The 18,415-nt window shown below is 35.0% G+C and overlaps 3 protein-coding genes across 3 annotated transcripts; 1 reads left to right on the top strand and 2 right to left on the bottom strand.

The window, feature by feature from the left end:
• Positions 1–9,621: 9,621 nt before the first annotated feature.
• BGZ61DRAFT_542394 (glycoside hydrolase superfamily) lies at positions 9,622–11,889 on the top strand (the record flags this gene model as incomplete). The annotated part of the gene is made up of 1 exon (XM_046255185.1): positions 9,622–11,889. One exon carries the CDS (start codon positions 9,622–9,624, stop codon positions 11,887–11,889), a length of 2,268 nt encoding a protein of 755 aa, XP_046093144.1.
• Positions 11,890–12,255: 366 nt separating this feature from the next.
• On the bottom strand, positions 12,256–14,358 carry BGZ61DRAFT_436432 (uncharacterized protein; the record flags this gene model as incomplete). The annotated part of the gene is made up of 3 exons (XM_046244020.1): positions 12,256–12,376; positions 12,457–13,272; positions 13,531–14,358. The coding sequence occupies 2 exons, from the start codon at positions 14,356–14,358 to the stop codon at positions 12,655–12,657; spliced, it is 1,446 nt and encodes a 481-aa protein (XP_046093143.1). The 3' UTR covers positions 12,256–12,376; positions 12,457–12,654.
• Positions 14,359–15,623: 1,265 nt separating this feature from the next.
• BGZ61DRAFT_542392 (uncharacterized protein) lies at positions 15,624–16,784 on the bottom strand (the record flags this gene model as incomplete). The annotated part of the gene is made up of 1 exon (XM_046255184.1): positions 15,624–16,784. One exon carries the CDS (start codon positions 16,782–16,784, stop codon positions 15,624–15,626), a length of 1,161 nt encoding a protein of 386 aa, XP_046093142.1.
• Positions 16,785–18,415: the final 1,631 nt, after the last annotated feature.

Here is an 18,415-nt window from a genome sequence, read left to right as displayed (position 1 = left end):
TTTTTAAAATTTTTTTTAATTTTATTATTTATATATATATTTTTATCTTATTTTTTTTATAGCTAAAATAATATAAACTTTCTTTTTTTAAATTAATAATATTAAAAAAATAAGTTATAAAAAAGAAAAAAGTAAAAGAAAATAAATAAATAAAAAACTTCTAAAAATATTAATAATACTTTATTTTTTATAATAAATACTCTTTTTTTATTATTTTTTTATTATTTAAAAGCTCTTTAATTTTTATTAATTAAAATAAATTACTATATAATATCTATTTTTACTACTTAAAAAGTAGCTTAAAAATATAAATATAATTAATTCTATTAATAATAAGCTATATAAAAATAAATTAAATTTTATTTTACTATTAATTTTACTACTAGCTTATAAAATATCTTTTTTATTATTACTTTTAATAAGTAACAATTAGTAATATAGCTAAAATACTAAAGTTTTAAGTTATATTATTCTTTTTTATAAATTTAAATTTATTATTATTATTTATTACTTAAGTAAGTTATTTAGTTTTTTTATAATCTTACTTAATATTATTAAATAAATTAAAATTATATAGTAATTTTAAATAGTAAAAATAAATAATAAAAGCTATACTTAATATTAAAAGAAATAGTAGCTAGATAATAAAATTATTACTTATTAATCTCTACTTAAAGCTTTTATTTAATCTCTTTAACTTTAATTCTATTATTGATAATTAATAACCTTATTATTTATAGTTAATAACCTTAAGATAGTAATCTTATTCTAAGTAAAAAGATATAAAAAAAACAAATGTTTTTTATTATTAAGAAGCTAACTTCTCTTTTAATACTTATTTCTTATTCTATATTAAATAACTTTAAATATAGTATATTTTATTTAAAGAGCTCTTACTACTAATAACTTATTATATTTATATTATATAAATAATATTTAATATAATCTTAAATTCTTTTAAAATTTAAAGAATAAATTAAAAAGATAAAAGTTAAATTTCCTCTTAAACTTTCTTAAAAAGGAAAATTTATTTAAGCTATTATTATACTATTTATAATATTTAAATAGAAGATAATAAATTATATTAGCTATTTTTAAATATTATTTACTTCTTTATAATAAAAATAGAATTAATAAGTAAGGAAATTAAATTTTAGTAGTAATCTTCTTCTATATATCTAAATAGAAATAGCTATATTTTATAATTTAGTGAAAAATATTAATAATATTAATTTAAGAAGTTAAATCTTTTTCTAGAATATTACTAGAGCCTAATATAACTTCTAATTCTAGAAGCTATTATATTATGTTAAGTTAGTATAAATACTAGCTATATAGAGTGCTAGCTAGAGGGGGGATTTAAATAACTTAAATCTTAGGGCGTTAGGTTGGGTTGTAAGAGTTTTTAATATATTTATTAATGTTAGAGTTAAAAAAGTTAGATAGGATTCTAATAGAGAAGAAAAAAATAGCTTAAAATTTAAAACTTAGGCCTTAGTAACTGTAATGTATATATAACGAAAATACAGTAAATTTAAATACTAAGTTCCCTTATTAAGGGATATTAAAGAATATATAACTTATAATTAAAAGAAGAAGACTATTTATAATTACTTTTAAGAAATATATAAAAATAAATTTAACTTTAAATAATAAATTAGTAGATAAGTTAAAAACTAAAAATAGTATAAGGTAATTTAAATATTAATAAAAAACTATTCTTACTCTTTATAATAAAGTAATAAATAGGCTAAAAATTAAAAGAAGTAAAACTTTTAAAAAGAGCTTTATATACTATAAAAAGTATAAAAATAAATTACTTAAAAATCTGAATATAAATTAAAAAATACTAGTATATTATATTAATAAATAGTAATATAAAATTTAACTATTTTTATTTAAGAGTAATAAATAAATTAAGGCTATTATAAAAAGATAAATTAAATTTATATTAAATATAAAACTTTAAAGAAATAAGTTTTAATTATAATAGTAAATATTACTAAAAGGTTAATTACCTTAAGATTTTTATAAATAAATATAATAAAGATATTTCTTTTAATATTATTCTCTTAGTATAATATAATTTATTCTAAGCTATTATAGCTATAATAAGTAAACCTACTAATTAATTAGAAATTAGCTAAATAACCTTTAATAATATTAATAATTATTTCTTTATAAATAAAATTTAAATAATAATATAAAATCTTAAACTTTAACTAATAATAATATTAGTAAAGTAATATATAATAATATAATAGATACTTTACTACTTAAGATACTAAATATAAATATTATAATACTAAAATAATAAGATATACTATATTATTATATATATATAAGTATAATTTACAAACTTAATAAAGAATTATAAGAAATAAAAAATATAAGAAAGTAAATAATAAGCTTAAGAATATACTCTATTTATTATATTTATAAAAAGCTATTTACTAAAGAAATAAAAATAGGTCTACTTTAATATAGTTAATAGAATTATAAGATAGTACTTAAAAATAGAATTATAGCTAAGTTCTATAAGATTTATAATCTTAATAAAGTTTAACTTTATATATTAAAAAATATCTTAAAGATATATTAAAAAAGGATTTATTAGGATATTAAAGTTTTTATAGAATATTTAATTATATTTATTTCTAAGAAAAATAGAAAATTACAATTATTATAAATTATAAATAGCTTAATAATATTACTATTAAAAATTAAATATTATTACTACTTATTAATAAATTAAAAGATTAATTATATAATAAAAGTAATTTATAGCTCTTAATCTTAAAAAGCTTATAATCTTATTTATATTAAGCTAGAAGATAAATAAAAATACTTTTATATAAAATATAGACTTTTTAAATATCTAGTTATACTTTTAAACTTATTAATATACTAATAACCTTTTAATAGATAATTACTAATATACTATAAAATACCTTAATATCTTTATTATATATTACTTAATAATATTCTTATCTTCTTTAATATAAAAGAAGAATATATAAATATATCTATATAATACTTAAGAAACTATAAATATAAACCTTCTTATTAAACTAGAAAAAAATAAGTTCTATATAAATAAAGTAAACTTTCTTAGATATACTATCTATTTAAATAAGATTTATATAAATTAAAAGAAAATTAAAGCTATTAAAATTAGCTAAAATCTACTATATTAAAAAAGTATAAAGCTTCTTAGAATTTGCTAATTATTACTAAAAGTTTATTTATAACTTTAAAAGTATTAATATATTTTATAGAATTTATAAAAAAAAGTAGAATTTAAATAGAATATTAAAGTATAAAAGGCTTTTAATAATATTAAGAATAAATTCTTAGTAAATTAGTCTTAATTATATTTAACTTAGAAAAAGAAGTTAAGCTTAAAATAACTCTTTTAATTTTAATTAAATCCTAAATTAAATAAAAGATATTAATAGAAAATTATACCTAATTACTTCTACTTATATAAACTATATAGAGTAGAGCTTAACTACTCTATTTATAATAAAAATTCTTATTATAATTAACTTATTTAAGAAATTTTAATACTACCTCTTAAAAGTAAGTATAAAATTAAAATCTATATTAACTATAAGAATATCTTATATTTACTACTATTAAAAGCTTAGTAGTAGGTAACTTTACTATATAAATACTATTGGAATTTAATTATATTATTATCTATAAAAAGAAATTAAAAATAGTAAAGTAATATTATTAGCTAATAACCTAACTTTAATATAATATTACTAAGAAAAATAAATAACTTCTTAAGCTAATCTAAAAGAATATCTTAAATAGAAATATATTATATACCTTAAAAGTATCTAGAGAAATAGTATAATATATATAAGATACCTAGTAAGAAATAGTAAAAAAAATTACTAAAAATACTTATTTTATAATAATAATAATAAAATATTCCTAATAAATTTAATTATTATTATAAGATATTAATATATTATAAGTAGATATTTATACTTAGAAATTAATATCTAGCTTTTAAAGAAAAAAATAAAATACTATTAAATTAAAAGGCTTATAAAAAGCTAAGCTTATAAAAATTCTATTATAATATATAATACTAAGAAATAATAACTACTTATAATAGTATATATAAAGTATAATAAGATAAATTAAATATATAATATAACTTAATAAAGAAAGTATAATTTATTAATAAAAAGAAAAATAAGATTTATAATTAATAAAACTCTTATATAATATATATAGTAAAATAAGAAAACCTACTATTAAAGAAAATCTAAAAGTATAATAATATACTACTTAAGAAAGAATAAATAGATTAATTATAATTCTAATAAATTATAAGAATACTAGTATAGAAAATATATAAATATCCTCTATATAGATATTAAATATTAATAGAACTCTTAATAAACTAAGAATAATATACTTATTTCCCTAAATAAAGAAAGTTATCTTAATATTATTAAAGCTATAACTTATATAAAAAGTTAAAATTACTATAATATAAGCCTTATAAATAACTTATAATTACTATTAATAGTATAATAACCTTAGAAATTTATTATATAAATTATATTATTAAGCTCTACTATTTAAAACTTAATAACTAAGTATTCTATAATAATATATTTATTATTATAAATAGCTTATAAAGTTTATATACTTTCTACTCTACTAAAGTCTATTAATATAAAATAACTTTCTTATATATTTTTAAGAAATATTATTAGTATATATAATTACTAAAGAAATTATATCTAATAGAGAAATAATCTTTATATTTAAGTTTTAATAAGAATTAATAACTTAAATAAAATTAAATTATAAGCTTATAATAACTTAAAAACTATAAGTAAATAGATAAATAAAAAGACTTAATTAAATAGTTAAATAGTATCTATAATATTATATTAACTATAAGTAAAATAATTAATTTAAAAGCTACTTATAATATAACTAGCTATAATATATCTACCTTAGAAATAATAAAGCTTATACTAACTTATATTAACTTTAAATTTACCTTTAATATCTATAGATTATTATAAAAGAATTCTTAAATATTAAGGTAATTCTTAATACTAACTAGCTATAATAGCTATATAAAGAAATAAAATAAAACTAGAATTTATTAAAAAATAAATAAAAAAATATTATAACTAAAAAAATTAAAGAGATTAATCTTCTAAAAGAGAATATAATTTACCTTATAATAAAAAATATTATAATAAAAAGCTAAATAATAAATTAAACTTTAAATTTATTAAATTTTATAAAATTTTAGAAAAAATCTTAGAAAATAACTATAAATTAAACTTACTATTAAAAATTAAGCTTTATTAATTTTTTATATTTTCTTACTTAAATTAGCAGTAGATACTATTTATATTAAATATAAAATAATAATTAAAAAATAGAAATTAAAAATAACTAAGAATTTACAGTTAAAATAATTCTTAATATAAAAGAAAAAATAATAAAATAAAATATCTTATAAAATAAAAAATTACAACTTCTTAAAAATATATAGAAATTCTATAAAAACCTTATATATTATTAAATTAAATTAAAAAACTTTCTTAAATAAAAAAGTATTAAAAAATATATATTAAGATAGATTTTAAGATTTAATTATATATAATACTTTTTAAAGAAATTTTATTAATAAAAATAGATATTAAGAGATTATTAAAATTAAGATCTTACTTTAAATTACCTATAATAAGAATACCCTAAAGAAGATAATAGTAAAAAAAAGCTTATTTTTTTTAATACTTTTTAAGCTTATTTATAGATTAAAGGCTTAATAAATTATCTTTTTATCTTTTAATTTTAATATATACTTTTAATATAAAAATATATTAAGTAATTTAAGGCTTTATTTAAAGTAGTTTATACTACTATTATTTACCTTTTACTTTTTTCTTCTTTTACTTTAAGTATTTAAACTTAATATTTATTTTATTTACTATTTAAAGTATTAATATATAGAAAATACTAAGAGGAATAATAAATTATATATATATTTTAATAGAGATATTAAAATTGCTATAAATATAGCCTTATTAGTATACTTACTATATTAAGATAACTTTTTAATTATTTATAGAATAAACTTTACTTAAAATAATAAGAATATAATATAATATAATAACTAATAATTTAAATAGTATAGTAAAGAACTATATAATATTAAGTAGTATAATTAAATATATTATTAATTTATTTATAATAATTAAAAATTAAGTTAAGCTTATTAGAAATAAAGCTAATAAATAGATAATAAAATTATAAAATCTTAAAATAAAATTTATTAAAAGAGAGATATTATATTATAGTCTAGCTATAACTTATATTAAGCTCTAAATATAATTTATTTCTTTAGCCTCCTAAAATAAAATATAATTTAGCTATTAATAATTATTATATAATTACCCTAATTATTAGTAATTATAATTATAGTAATTACTTTATAATTACCTCTAATTACTAGTAATTATAATTACTATATAGGTAATTATACCTAATTATATTAATATATAAATAACTAAGTAGTATATATTTACTATAAGTAGCTACTTAGCTATTAATATAATGTAATTATCTTAATTATCCTAACTTACTATATATTACTATACTTAATTATTACTAGATATAATATTTATTTTATAAGTAATATTATAATTACTTTATTAATATAAACTTATAATTTATCTACTAGTAACTAATTTTTTACTTACTTTAAATTATATTTATAGTAAATTAGAAGATATAATTATTATACTTATTATATTAATAATATAAAAGCTTTATTAAAGTTAATTTATTATAGTAAGTAATTAATTATATATAATATATTATTTTAAATTAATAATTTTAGCTATTTAATTAAGTTTTTCTAGCTTTAATAAGAAGCTAGTTTTTTATTAGGTATTTTTTAATTACTTAATAAGTTTTTAAAGAGATAATAAGTTAGTATTTTTAGTTAGAAAAATAATAAGACTTTAAATAAGATATATTTAATCTTATTATAAAGAGCTTTTTATTTCTTATTTTATTAATAGAGGATTTTATCTCTTATTTTATTTATAAAGAATTTTATCTTTTAATAAAATAGTTATATTAATTTTATTTAGTAAATAATTATTAAGTATTTATTAATATTTCTTTTTATTAAAGTTAGTTAACTTAAAATAATTTATTTTTAAAACTTTAAGTTTTTAATTTTACTTATTAATTTTAAGTATTTAATATAAGTAGCTTAAATTATTACTTTTTTTTAAGTTAATAAAAGTAAGTATATTTATTATATAAATAGTAATTACTTACTTAATATTTAAATATAAGTTAATATAATAGCTTTTTTTATTATAGTAATTATAGCTAATTTTAATAAAAAGTTTAATTTTTTTACTTTTTTTTATTAAGAGTTTTTATATTTATAACTATATAAACTCTTTATAAAGTAATAATTAGAGTATTTAAAGCTTTTTAATAAAAGTAAAAATAATTTTATTAGATAGTTAACTAGTATTTATTAAGTAGTTTTATATAAATAATATAATTTAAAAAATAGTTAATATAGTAAACTATAAAATACTATTATAATTATTTAGCTTTTTTATATACTCTTATATATATAACTTTATATATATAATAACATAAAGATATAAAATTACAGCGGAATATAAAAGTTAATTTTCTTATTTAAAGAACTATCTAAAAGCGGTAAGTATCTTATTTCAGTTTACTACTGAGTTGTTAAATATGAGAAAAAGTCTCGAAATCGTCGCGGAAGATAAGTGCTAAAATTACCTTGCTCGGAGAATCTATCCGAAAGCGAAAGCGATAAGCACCTTGATTTAGTTTGCGACAGAGTTATCTGCGAGAGGAAAAGTCTTGAATTGGTGATGGAATACGAGAGTCTGGAAGTCCAGACCGTGGCAATATGCGATCTTGAAACCGTGGCGGAGTCCAGACCGTGGCAATATGCGAAGGATTATCTCGTACCCCAGGCCCTCCATCGTCCTTTTACAGGTAGGAGGATGAGCATCTAATTCGTCTGTGATGGGTCGCACTCCGTTTATCTAATTACGATCCGGCTTATGTATCCTGCTCCACCTCTTATATCCAACTAGATGCTCGGTTGTTACTGTCGAGGAATTCCAACGCCTTCAGTCTGTAGTTTTATCGGACTGTAGTCTGGTCCCCAGTCTCCAGGCCCCTTAAAACCAAATTGTGAACAGCCTCTAGTAACTGTATTCCAGCTATCTAGTCCAGGATGCTATTTATATCAAAGATGAAGAAGAAAGAAAGAAGTTCTCAAGTGCCCCTGAACTGTGGAACGATTTCTCATCCCTGGCGCGCACGAGCCTAGTACGTCTTGCGGCACAGCCGCAAGGATATGGGCCCTGGCCCGTGACAGCGACATCTTGCTGCCAGCACTGCCAAGAAACCCCATTGGCATTAAAAGCCCCACCTGCAATTTAAATATGGGGCTAAATAAGAAAGTAAATCTGAAAAAGAATCTGAACGAGAATCCGAAAGAGAATGAGACAATAGAATCTGAAGCAGAGAGAAGAGAGGAAAAACAGAGATGGTAATATAATAAAAAAAAGAGAGAAAGAGAGAGAAGGAGAGAAGGAGAGAAACAGGTCCTACTTTTATAATCCTACCCCTTATAAACGCCGCGCGATTCGCTGAAACGACACTTCCTTCCGCATGCGGCGTCTCGTACTCTTTGTGGGGGGATCTCGTGGAGTTGAATAGAGAGGTGCAGGCTAACTAATGCCCTGCCCCATGGGGTACTGTGAGCAACCTCAACTCCGGTAACCTGTTTTCCATCACGCGGGACAGGCGACCCCACATGACCTGCAAGCCTCGTATTTTGAATGCGGAGTACCTAGTGCCATCTATCCCAGAAAATTCGGTATCAACTGGCCATCCACAATTGTGCGGAGTCTCGGGGAGTATCCAGACGATGCACTGAGACAGAGGATCCACGAGTCCTCTCCAGAATTAGCGAACCCCACTGATAGTAGGGCCGTGCTCTTTGCCGCAGATTGGCCACCTTTGCAGCATTTAGGGAAAAATTGTCTGATCTCAGATGATCATATTTGCCTGCTAGACTAAGTCTGGCTTCACGCGGACCCCCACTATTACGCGTTCGGCGGTACGTGCTTCACACATAACTTATGCAGGTAAGCTTTGACATTTTGGGAATGATCATCCTATGTGGCTTTCTATGTGGTTATGGCATCGCGGAGTCTCGGGGGTGCCCCTTGATGGCACTACATGATGTTTCTGGGGTCACAGGATACCACGGATGTTAGGCTCTCTAGCATCTGACCACCGGATAAAATGGTCGTTTTAATGCGGGGTTACGCTTCGTAACCTTCCAATAAGTCCAAGGCGCGGAGTATCGGGTTCTAGACTACGACGGGAAGTGAGCGACAAAGCATCAAATAATGAATAAGATATTGTCGTAGTACATTTCTCACGGGTTGCGATTCTGAATGAGGAGTATGCGATAACGATACTATATAGAAAGCCTTCTTTTCCCAATAGTTCTCTCTCTACATCCACTTCTCCTACCGTCAATTCATAATCATGCTCGATAGTCAAAGCGATATCGCGTACACCGCCCAGGCAACAGGCCGACATCCCGCGAAATCGCAAGACACGCCCTTCCTGTTCACTCACGCTGTCCAAGCTATCAAGAATGGAGATCCGATTGAAGATGTCGTGCAAAGACTCCTGTCTGAGCTTACCAAAACTGAGCGCCTACATCTGCTCGATGGGGATGACGAGTTCTGGGTCGGACTTCGCAAGATCATGTGCGACCGTTACAACAAAGTTCCTTTTGTTCACGGAGAAGTTTCCCGCCTAGGAATCCCAGGTGTTCGCTTCTCAGACGGCCCCCGCGGAGTCGTCATGGGTTCCTCGACAGCATTTCCCGTCTCTATAGCCCGCGGGGCGACTTGGGATGTTGCCCTCGAGCGCAGAATCGGCAATGCCATAGGCCTCGAGGCTAAGGCTCAGGGTGCAAACTTCTTCGCCGGTGTTTGCGTTAACCTCCCGCGCCATCCAGCATGGGGTCGCATTCAAGAGACCTATGGTGAAGATCCGTTGATCCTCGGACATTTTGGGCTTGCTCTCACGGAAGGAGTGCAGAATCACATAATGGCATGCGTAAAGCACCTCGCACTCAACTCCATGGAGAATGCTCGATTTCGAGTGGACGTCAAGGTCTCTGATGATGTGCTTCACGAAGTCTATCTGCCACACTTCCGACGCATCATTGAGGGTGGAGCCGCCTCCGTCATGTCGGCATATAATTCCGTCAATGGAGAATGGGCTGGCCAGAATAAGAGGCTACTCACCGACATCCTACGCGGCCAGTGGGGCTTTGATGGGTTCACTATTTCTGATTTCATCTTCGGCCTCCGGGATGCAGCGCTTTCAGTTAAGAACGGCCTCGATATCGAGGCTCCCTTCAAACAACAGCGTGGACTCCACTTGAGCTCGGCATTGGAATCGGGAGAGCTTCAGTGGAGAGATATCAATCAGGCTTGCTCCAGAATATTGAAAAAAGAGCTCGAGTTTGAGATCAAAACTGAAGGCAGCAATCCGGACTCGTCGGTCGTGTTCTGTGAGGAGCACCGAACGTTGGCGAGAGAAGCAGCAAGTCGGGCTGTTGTTGTTCTCAAGAATGATGTCGTTGATAAGTTCCCGCTACTCCCGCTGGATACGCAGAAGCTATCCAAAATTGCAGTCTTGGGCCGCCTCGCCAACGTCGGCAACACGGGTGACCGAGGCTCCTCACAAGTCTTCCCACCTCACATAGTGACGGCGTATGAAGGTCTCAAGACCGCGTTCACCGACACTGAAGTCTTACTAGAGGATTCTGACTCGGTTGAAAAAGCGAGGGAAGTTGCGTCACAAGTAGATGTGGCCATCTGCATCGTGGGCTACGACGCCGCCGACGAGGGCGAGTATGTCGTCCCATCACTTCAAAATGACCCTTTACTGGGTGACCTTCTTCCGCCCGTCAAGGCCGAGGAAGAGCAGAATACCCTGAACATCATGTACGGAGGCTCTTCCAATGGACTATCAAGCTCGGCTCTCGAGGTGGGATCAGGTGGTGATCGAAGATCATTGAGACTCCGCCCGCGTGATATTGAGTTAATAACGGCAGTGACTGCCAAAAACCCGAGAACTATTGTCACCATAGTCGCTGCAGGTGCCGTCATATTGGAAGACTGGAAGTCCAAGACCCCGGCGCTGCTCATGAGCTGGTACGCGGGCTCCGAAGGCGGGCACGCTTTGGCTGATGTACTGCTCGGTCGAGTGGATGCTAGTGGCAGGTTGCCTTTCAGCATCCCCCAAGACGAGTCTCATCTGCCATACTACAATATCGAAGCTTCGGAGATTTCTTATGATCGTTGGTTTGGACAGCATCTGCTGGACAAGCTTGGTGTTGCGGCCTCTTTTCCCTTTGGATTCGGCATGTCCTACTCTACATTCGGTATCTCAGACCTCCATATCGCGATGCTCGGCTCAGGTATTGCAAGCAATAACCGAGAGTACTTTCTGGTACATCTTAAGGTCGCCAACACGGGCAACAGGGACGGCAGATATATTGCTCAGGTGTATGGGAAGCCAAATCAGCCGGACTTTCCATCCCGAGTTCTCCTCGGCTTCTCGCCAGTCGACCTAGCTGTTGGCGAGTCCAAGAGTGTTTTGATTGATGCATCACTACGCCCCCTGCAACGGTGGGTGGAAGGAAAGTTTACCCTTCCGAGCGGTCCAGTCGTTGTTGAGGTTGCATCCTTCGCCAGTGACCCAGGCGCCTTAAGATCAACCATCGATTTGTGATTGCAATTCTTTAGTATCATAAATGTATTTGTATGGATATACTATCATTATCATTTCGCCGTAGCCTTTAAGCTAATTTTCTCGCCTTTGCATTGGCAGATGGACCTCGTTATAATTGATTGCCCGTAATGGATATAGAAACAGAAGATATAACTGTATATTATATATGTACGTCTGAGGCGGTCACATCTCCCTTGTTGTGATGAGGATAGGCGCATGAAATATGTGTAGAAGCTCTTTATTTCTAGGCAATCGAGGGCTTGAAGCAGCCCTTTATACACAGATAAATGTGAAGATTTATGTAAAGGCCGCCTACGCCGCGACGATCTCCAAGTAATATGACACACCATCAGCTCAAAGCTCTTTCAATGAGCAATGGCACTCCCAGTGGCCTGGGAATTAATAAGTGTCAACGCTTCCTCAGGCTTGGCATATGGTACCAAATGACCAGAATCCTCTGCCTCAACATATTTTAAGGGCCCGTACCCTTTCCAGCGACCTGCTGCTTTAGCACCCACGTCTTCATGGCGAGAGCTCTTGGAAGGTAAAAAAAATGGGTGGTCATACCAGTTCAACCCACGATTGGTGAGACGCTCATGCCCGTAATCGAGCCTCAGTACAGCAATGCCTCCGGAGGGTTTCCCTCGCAATAGGGTTTCCGAAATACAGATCACCCCTGCTACACATGCCAAGTATTCGTCTGCTTACTGCAGGACAGAGACTTCGACAGGCTAAAGAGATAATCTGCAAGCGGGACTTTGCAACTCATAAGGACTTGAGTAGTTGTCGGATCAAAAGAACTGTGGTGTCAAAACCGCTTGCCGCACATTGCCAATAGTAGAGCATCTCCAGAGTTGCTTCGACAGCATTCCTCCATCCCCTTGGTAGGATCTCTGCAGCGGATGGAATGAGGTTGAATGCAAGCAGGATAGTGGCACTTCGAGCTGAAGAGCGCATCATTAGCCACGTGCCATGATGACGATGGTAGAACCCGGGCCGGTTGACCTCTAGTCTTTCTAAATGAAACTCAAGTCCCTTCATAGCCCACTGGCGGATTCTTGGTGTCTCGTTGTTCTCTAAGAGAAATTCCCGGAGAAATGGCCACGAAATCAGCTCCTTTAGGTACGTAACTCGCCCCCTCAGCACAAAGCGGAGGACATCGTCTTCAACCACTGACGCATCATGTTCTGCCAGGGCGACTGGTGGGGCTAGCGACACTCTCCAATCTGCCAGTTGCTGGAGGGCATTATCGCCAAGGTCGGCGAGCTTGTCGAAAAGACTTCCGCTGCAGTTCTCCAGCAGAGTAAGCATCTCATGTTTTGCCTCTGTCTCCAGACGCCACAGAGAAATCTCCGAGAGGTAGAAATACCAAGCCCGGAAGTTCTGTCCGTCAGAGCCGCCGGGAAGGGATGGAAACTGCTGCGGATGCTCAACCCTTCCAAATTTAGAGACGCCAAGCTCCCACCTCACCTCCTGCTCGGACTTCCAGCAAGACCAGTATACACTCTCCTTGGTCGTCGCATCGGCGTTGTCATTAGAGTCACTGGCCCAGTCAAAACTGTCAAAACTCTGACACGTGGCAAGCGCTTGCAAGAACATGCGCCAGGCATCAAACGGCCGTAGGATGGACATGAGGAAGACGCCTGAAAGGAAGAGGCACTGCGCTTGGACGACACCGGGGGACATCAACAGCGGACCGAGCCGTTTCTGTGCCGCGGCGAAAAGGGCCATGGCGGCAGGTGGAACAACTTCAGGCTGCTGGATAGGAGGGCTAGGGAACGGCTCCACCAGGGCTCCGTTGGCACAGACGAGGAGGGCAAGGCATGAGTGGGCATCCCAGCCGGCTCCTTCCAGACAGACTCGCAAGACCAGGCGCCGGATGGTTCTCTCGTCGGTGATGGGATTCTTAACATGAACTCGGTTGAAGAAGGCATCGAGCCAGGTGTTGCAGACAGCGGCGTCGAGCTCGTCACTAATTGTCGAAAAAGGCTCTTCGCGGATGGACGGGGTGTTGCCGCACAGCAAGGGATCAGGCGTAAGGCCAGCCACAACGTCGCGGAGGACGGGCCAGCGCAGAACGGCATCCAGATTCTCGGGCAACAAGGCCTGTAGCTGGGCAGTATCTGTAGAAGCATTGTCTGATGCTACCCCACTGCGATGCTCAGCGGCACCGGATTGGAGAAGCTGGAAGCTGGAGGCGTCGAGCTTCTTCTCCAAGCGCTCCAGACGCTCAATGATGGCGAGACTAGCCGGGTCAAAAGTGGAGAAGTCGTGAGGTGTAGACACGCACGCGGCTCCGATCTTCTGGCAGAAGGAGCACGACGGCTTCTTCTGGTCGCACTTGGTGCGTCGCGCCCTGCAGACCTGACATGCTACGACAGCCCGCTTGCGTGGATAGGCAGCGCTCGCGCGGCTGGTCTGGGCAACGTGCGTGGTCACGCCGGTCTGCTCGCTCGGCCGGCCTTCCATGTTGGCATATCTGGGAGATGTGGAGCAAATCTGGGGTTTGTTGGGGTGATGGGGGATTGCTGCAGGCGTCGGATTGTGTATGTGTTTTCAGGTAGACGGTAGACGATGCAATGTGTGTTAAAGCAAGTCTGCGGAAGTTCGGGGAGTTGGCGCAGTCGTGGGACGTTTGCCTGTCTTCCCCGCTTGCAAACCATCAAGCTTGAAAGAGTGAAGATCTGCTGCCCATTTAAGTTAATTACTCCGTACCCGCAACAGGAACCACCATGGGGAGCTAAGTTAATGCCTAGGGCTTGGTTCGCTTCGCAGTGAACTGCTCCACTCCACTTGCTTCATGACCTTGTCCCACTTTGGTAAACCTGGGGAAATATCTTAGGACTAGGCCCACTCGCAGGTCAGACCGACGGCGCGGAATGTCGGGTCAACTCCGTCTACGCTCTTGATTGTGATTGGGGGTTGTGGCGGAGCTGACTCTTCCATTTGGCTCACATCTTTGCTCGACATTGTGACATTGACAAGCATCACGCACATAGGTATACAATCAGCGTCAGTATATTCTGTTGACAGCTTCAACAGAACCAGCCATCCAGGGAGCGAGCAATTTCCAACAGTCAACCTCTCTGACAATCATGTCCTTAGCCGCTGTCTCCCCCGTTAAGCCCGAAGCTCCGCATCATGTCGAGCATGGCTTCGCAGATGGTGACGACTTGACCGGCAAAAAGCAACATTCCTCCTTTTTCGAGGAATTCAACGCCAGTTAACACAGGCTACGCTTCAGAGATGTGACCAGGAAATACCCAGAGGTCATCTGGTGGTCCGTTGTTTGACGGATCAATGGCTATTCCGATCCATTGGCAGTTGGGATGTGGATGTCTTCTTGTAAATAGCTTCCGCTGGTTAGCGCTAGTTTTTCTTCTTTCTTCAATTTATACAACATGCTCATTTCAATAAGAAGCCTATCCTAGAGGTTGAAAAGGGAATTGGAGATAGTGATAGCGGCAGCAGCTGGGACGTGAATGGCTGGAAGAGAAGGGAAGGAAATAAAACGATTGGATGAAAGAGCTACTGGCAGCTGCGACAGCGTATCAAGTGAAAGCATTCGACTGGAAAAGGAAAGGCAATGAGCGGCAAGCAATGAATTGATTGAAAGGAAGAAAGCGTGTTGTCCAATAAATGGGCAGTGCCTGCTTCAAGGAGGTGACCAAGATGGGTCATTGGCCCTACGGTCATTAAACCCCAGATGTCTAAGGCCCACCGACACAGGATCTCTAATAGGGAACCTCAATGACACCGTTAGCTACAGAGTTGCAGTCTGCGTTACCCATGTTTCCTCCGTTGCCAAACAACAACTTCTTCTTGCCCTTCACAGTAATAATCCTCAAGCTACGCGAGTAAGCCGACCACTGGCCCACATTGACCACCTTCCATCCATGCGGATCAGCACTATCGTCATTGATGAGAACCGGTTCAAGAGAACCGCCGCTGGCAATGATTACGCCTGAGCCGTCTGCCTTTGCTGGGTTGGGTGTCCAGATGACATAAGGGGAGCCGTGAGGTACGCTCTTCTTGGTATCGTTCCCGACAAGCGCAATGCCTGTCGCCGAGTTGAAGTCGAGGGGATTAGCGGCGGTCTTGTAATACACTGCACATTTTGCTGAACCGCAGTACTCGTATGTCATGATGTATCGCTTCGTGGACACGATGTATGCGACGGTGGTCATGCCCGGCCGATCATTATATGCAGAATAGGCGACGTCGTTGACTGCTGCAGACCAGGTTTGGAGATCATTGGTGGTAACGTGTACAAGCTTTTGGGAATGTGCTGAGTCACGTTGATCAGAGAAGTAGCACACCAGTTGGCCGTTGTACATCATGAGAAAGGGTTCCCAGATCGCTGCATGGCCGCTGGTGATATCTTCGGGACCGTCCCCGTAGGCGATGTGACTGACAAATTTCCAGGTTGTTGCATTGTCCTGACTGACGTAGAGATCAATATAGACTCCACCTTTCAGACTGTATGGGGCGGAAACGCCTGCGGCAAGCAATGTACCCGCGGGATATCCACCGAACGCTTGAGGCAGAGTATACAAGAACGGTTGGAAGCGCATGCCCCAGCCGTTGACCTGGTCTTTGATGGCAGAGAAGTTGGACCAAGTTGCGCCGCCATCCACCGATTTGTAGATGGGATGGTTGACCAAGGGAGGTTCTGCTGGGTAGTTCTCCCATGTCATGAGGAGGGATTCATCTGGCAGCTGTAGAGAGCGTGCGTAGAGAGTCTTCCATTGCACGGCGTTGGCAGCGGGAAAGAAGAAAATGTTATCGTTAAAGTCCGTGAATGCAGCTGGAGTTGGGTTTGGCGTAACACAAGCCGATATCGAGAGAATGCATGGCAGCAGAAAAAGGCTGCTGATGAGCTGGGTGTAGTGCATGGCTTTGATATGATCTGGTAGAGACGGCCGATCTGGCTTGTGGAAATGAGACTGGAGGATGGGATGATGATGGGAGGAGTTGTCCTAAGACGGCAGATCATTGGGCTTTAAATACTCATCCTGGAACTTGAGAAGGTGTCCTACTTTGACAAAGCGAACGAGCAGTTCGGCTACAGGGCATCCACGTGGGGGATGAGTGTCTTGAGAAGGTTCATCGAAATCAACCATCTTCTGCACTAGCCTATCCTTCCCCACCGGGAATTTGCACTTCCCCGTGGGGGATGGGGAGAACCCCGCAATTGAAAGGGTTATGAGATCGAAGACATCTGCTAGACGTTAGGCTGTTGGTTCGCGCGGGATTGTATGCAAGATTCTATTACCGTTACCGGTTTGCCTCGTCGACAGTCCTTGCCTCAACCAATAACGCATCTTTGATTGAGGGGCAGTTCTGCATGCATAGTACACGAAGGGTTCCTCTTGGGGAGTGTCGGGAACTCTCCACTCTGCAAACCTGGAGAAAACCAGGGGATTGTGTTTTTCCCTCGTGAAGATATATTGGTCTTGTGGCCGATTGCCCTAATTATGAAATAAAGGGTCGCGCCCCATTGCACCGAGCGCTAAAATTTGTATCAGCAACCAGCCACAGAGTTCGTTGTGTGAGATTTCTCTCCGTATGCAAATGAACCTTGCAGGTCGCGTGTTGGAAATCAGGAACGCCCGAGTTCACTAAGCAAGGACAGGCGGAGGTTCTAAACGAGGTCCATTATGACTCGTGACGGGATTAGCCTGTAATCTAGCATACCGCTAGAGGCAGGTTGAGGTAGAAGAACTATTGCGGAGTGTCGGGAACGAACAGAACTGTGCGACAGTCCCCACACCCGGCAAATTATGGTCACGCAAGCGAGGATCTGGGATGCGAGGGGCCGGATTTATTGCTGGGCAACCCATTCGCACCAGAATCTAACGCCTGGAAGGCATGATTGCTTGTGCTGAGGACGGCTCTCCACCAGATTATTTGACCAGCACCAAGTTTATGGGTGATGACTTCGCGTAAGGGAAGCCGATATAGGGGAAGCATTGCGGAGATCACCGAGGTGTTGATCTAGTGAGAAATTTGACATGTGGATTCTTGGACCTGTGTTTGGTGTGAAGCGTAGACCTAATCGGTGGCTGGACCAATGCTGCTTACCAGACCGTACATGAAGTCCTGCACCGAACCACGCGTTTCCCGACATTCCGCTTGATATCTAGCCGATCGGCTGGGGAATATCACCAGCAACTGACCAATGCGTTTGCGCTAAATAACCACTAAGTAAGTAGCTGCACCTATTCCAAGAATACGCTAGTCGCGAATATCAACGGCGCCATGTCTTACGAGAAATTACCACACGGTCCCTCCCCATTACTAGCCAAGAACACTCACCTAAGATGGCATCAGTGTCAAGCCATGCCCACGAATGAGACGACACAGACGATTCATATCTCGATTTTATCCAATAGTCCTTGGTACTTTTAATTCAAGCAATTAACCGGTCTTTTTATCCATGGGCTGGGGTGATTTCCAGCTAGGAAATCGCATTTTTGGACTCAGGATCCAACATTCTATCAAGCCTAATAAGGAACGCGAGCGG

The sequence above is a fragment of the Ilyonectria robusta genome, assembly GCF_021365365.1.
Source record: "Ilyonectria robusta strain PMI_751 chromosome Unknown BGZ61scaffold_122, whole genome shotgun sequence".
Lineage (NCBI taxonomy): Eukaryota > Fungi > Ascomycota > Sordariomycetes > Hypocreales > Nectriaceae > Ilyonectria > Ilyonectria robusta.
This window is presented reverse-complemented; position numbering and strand designations above follow the sequence as displayed.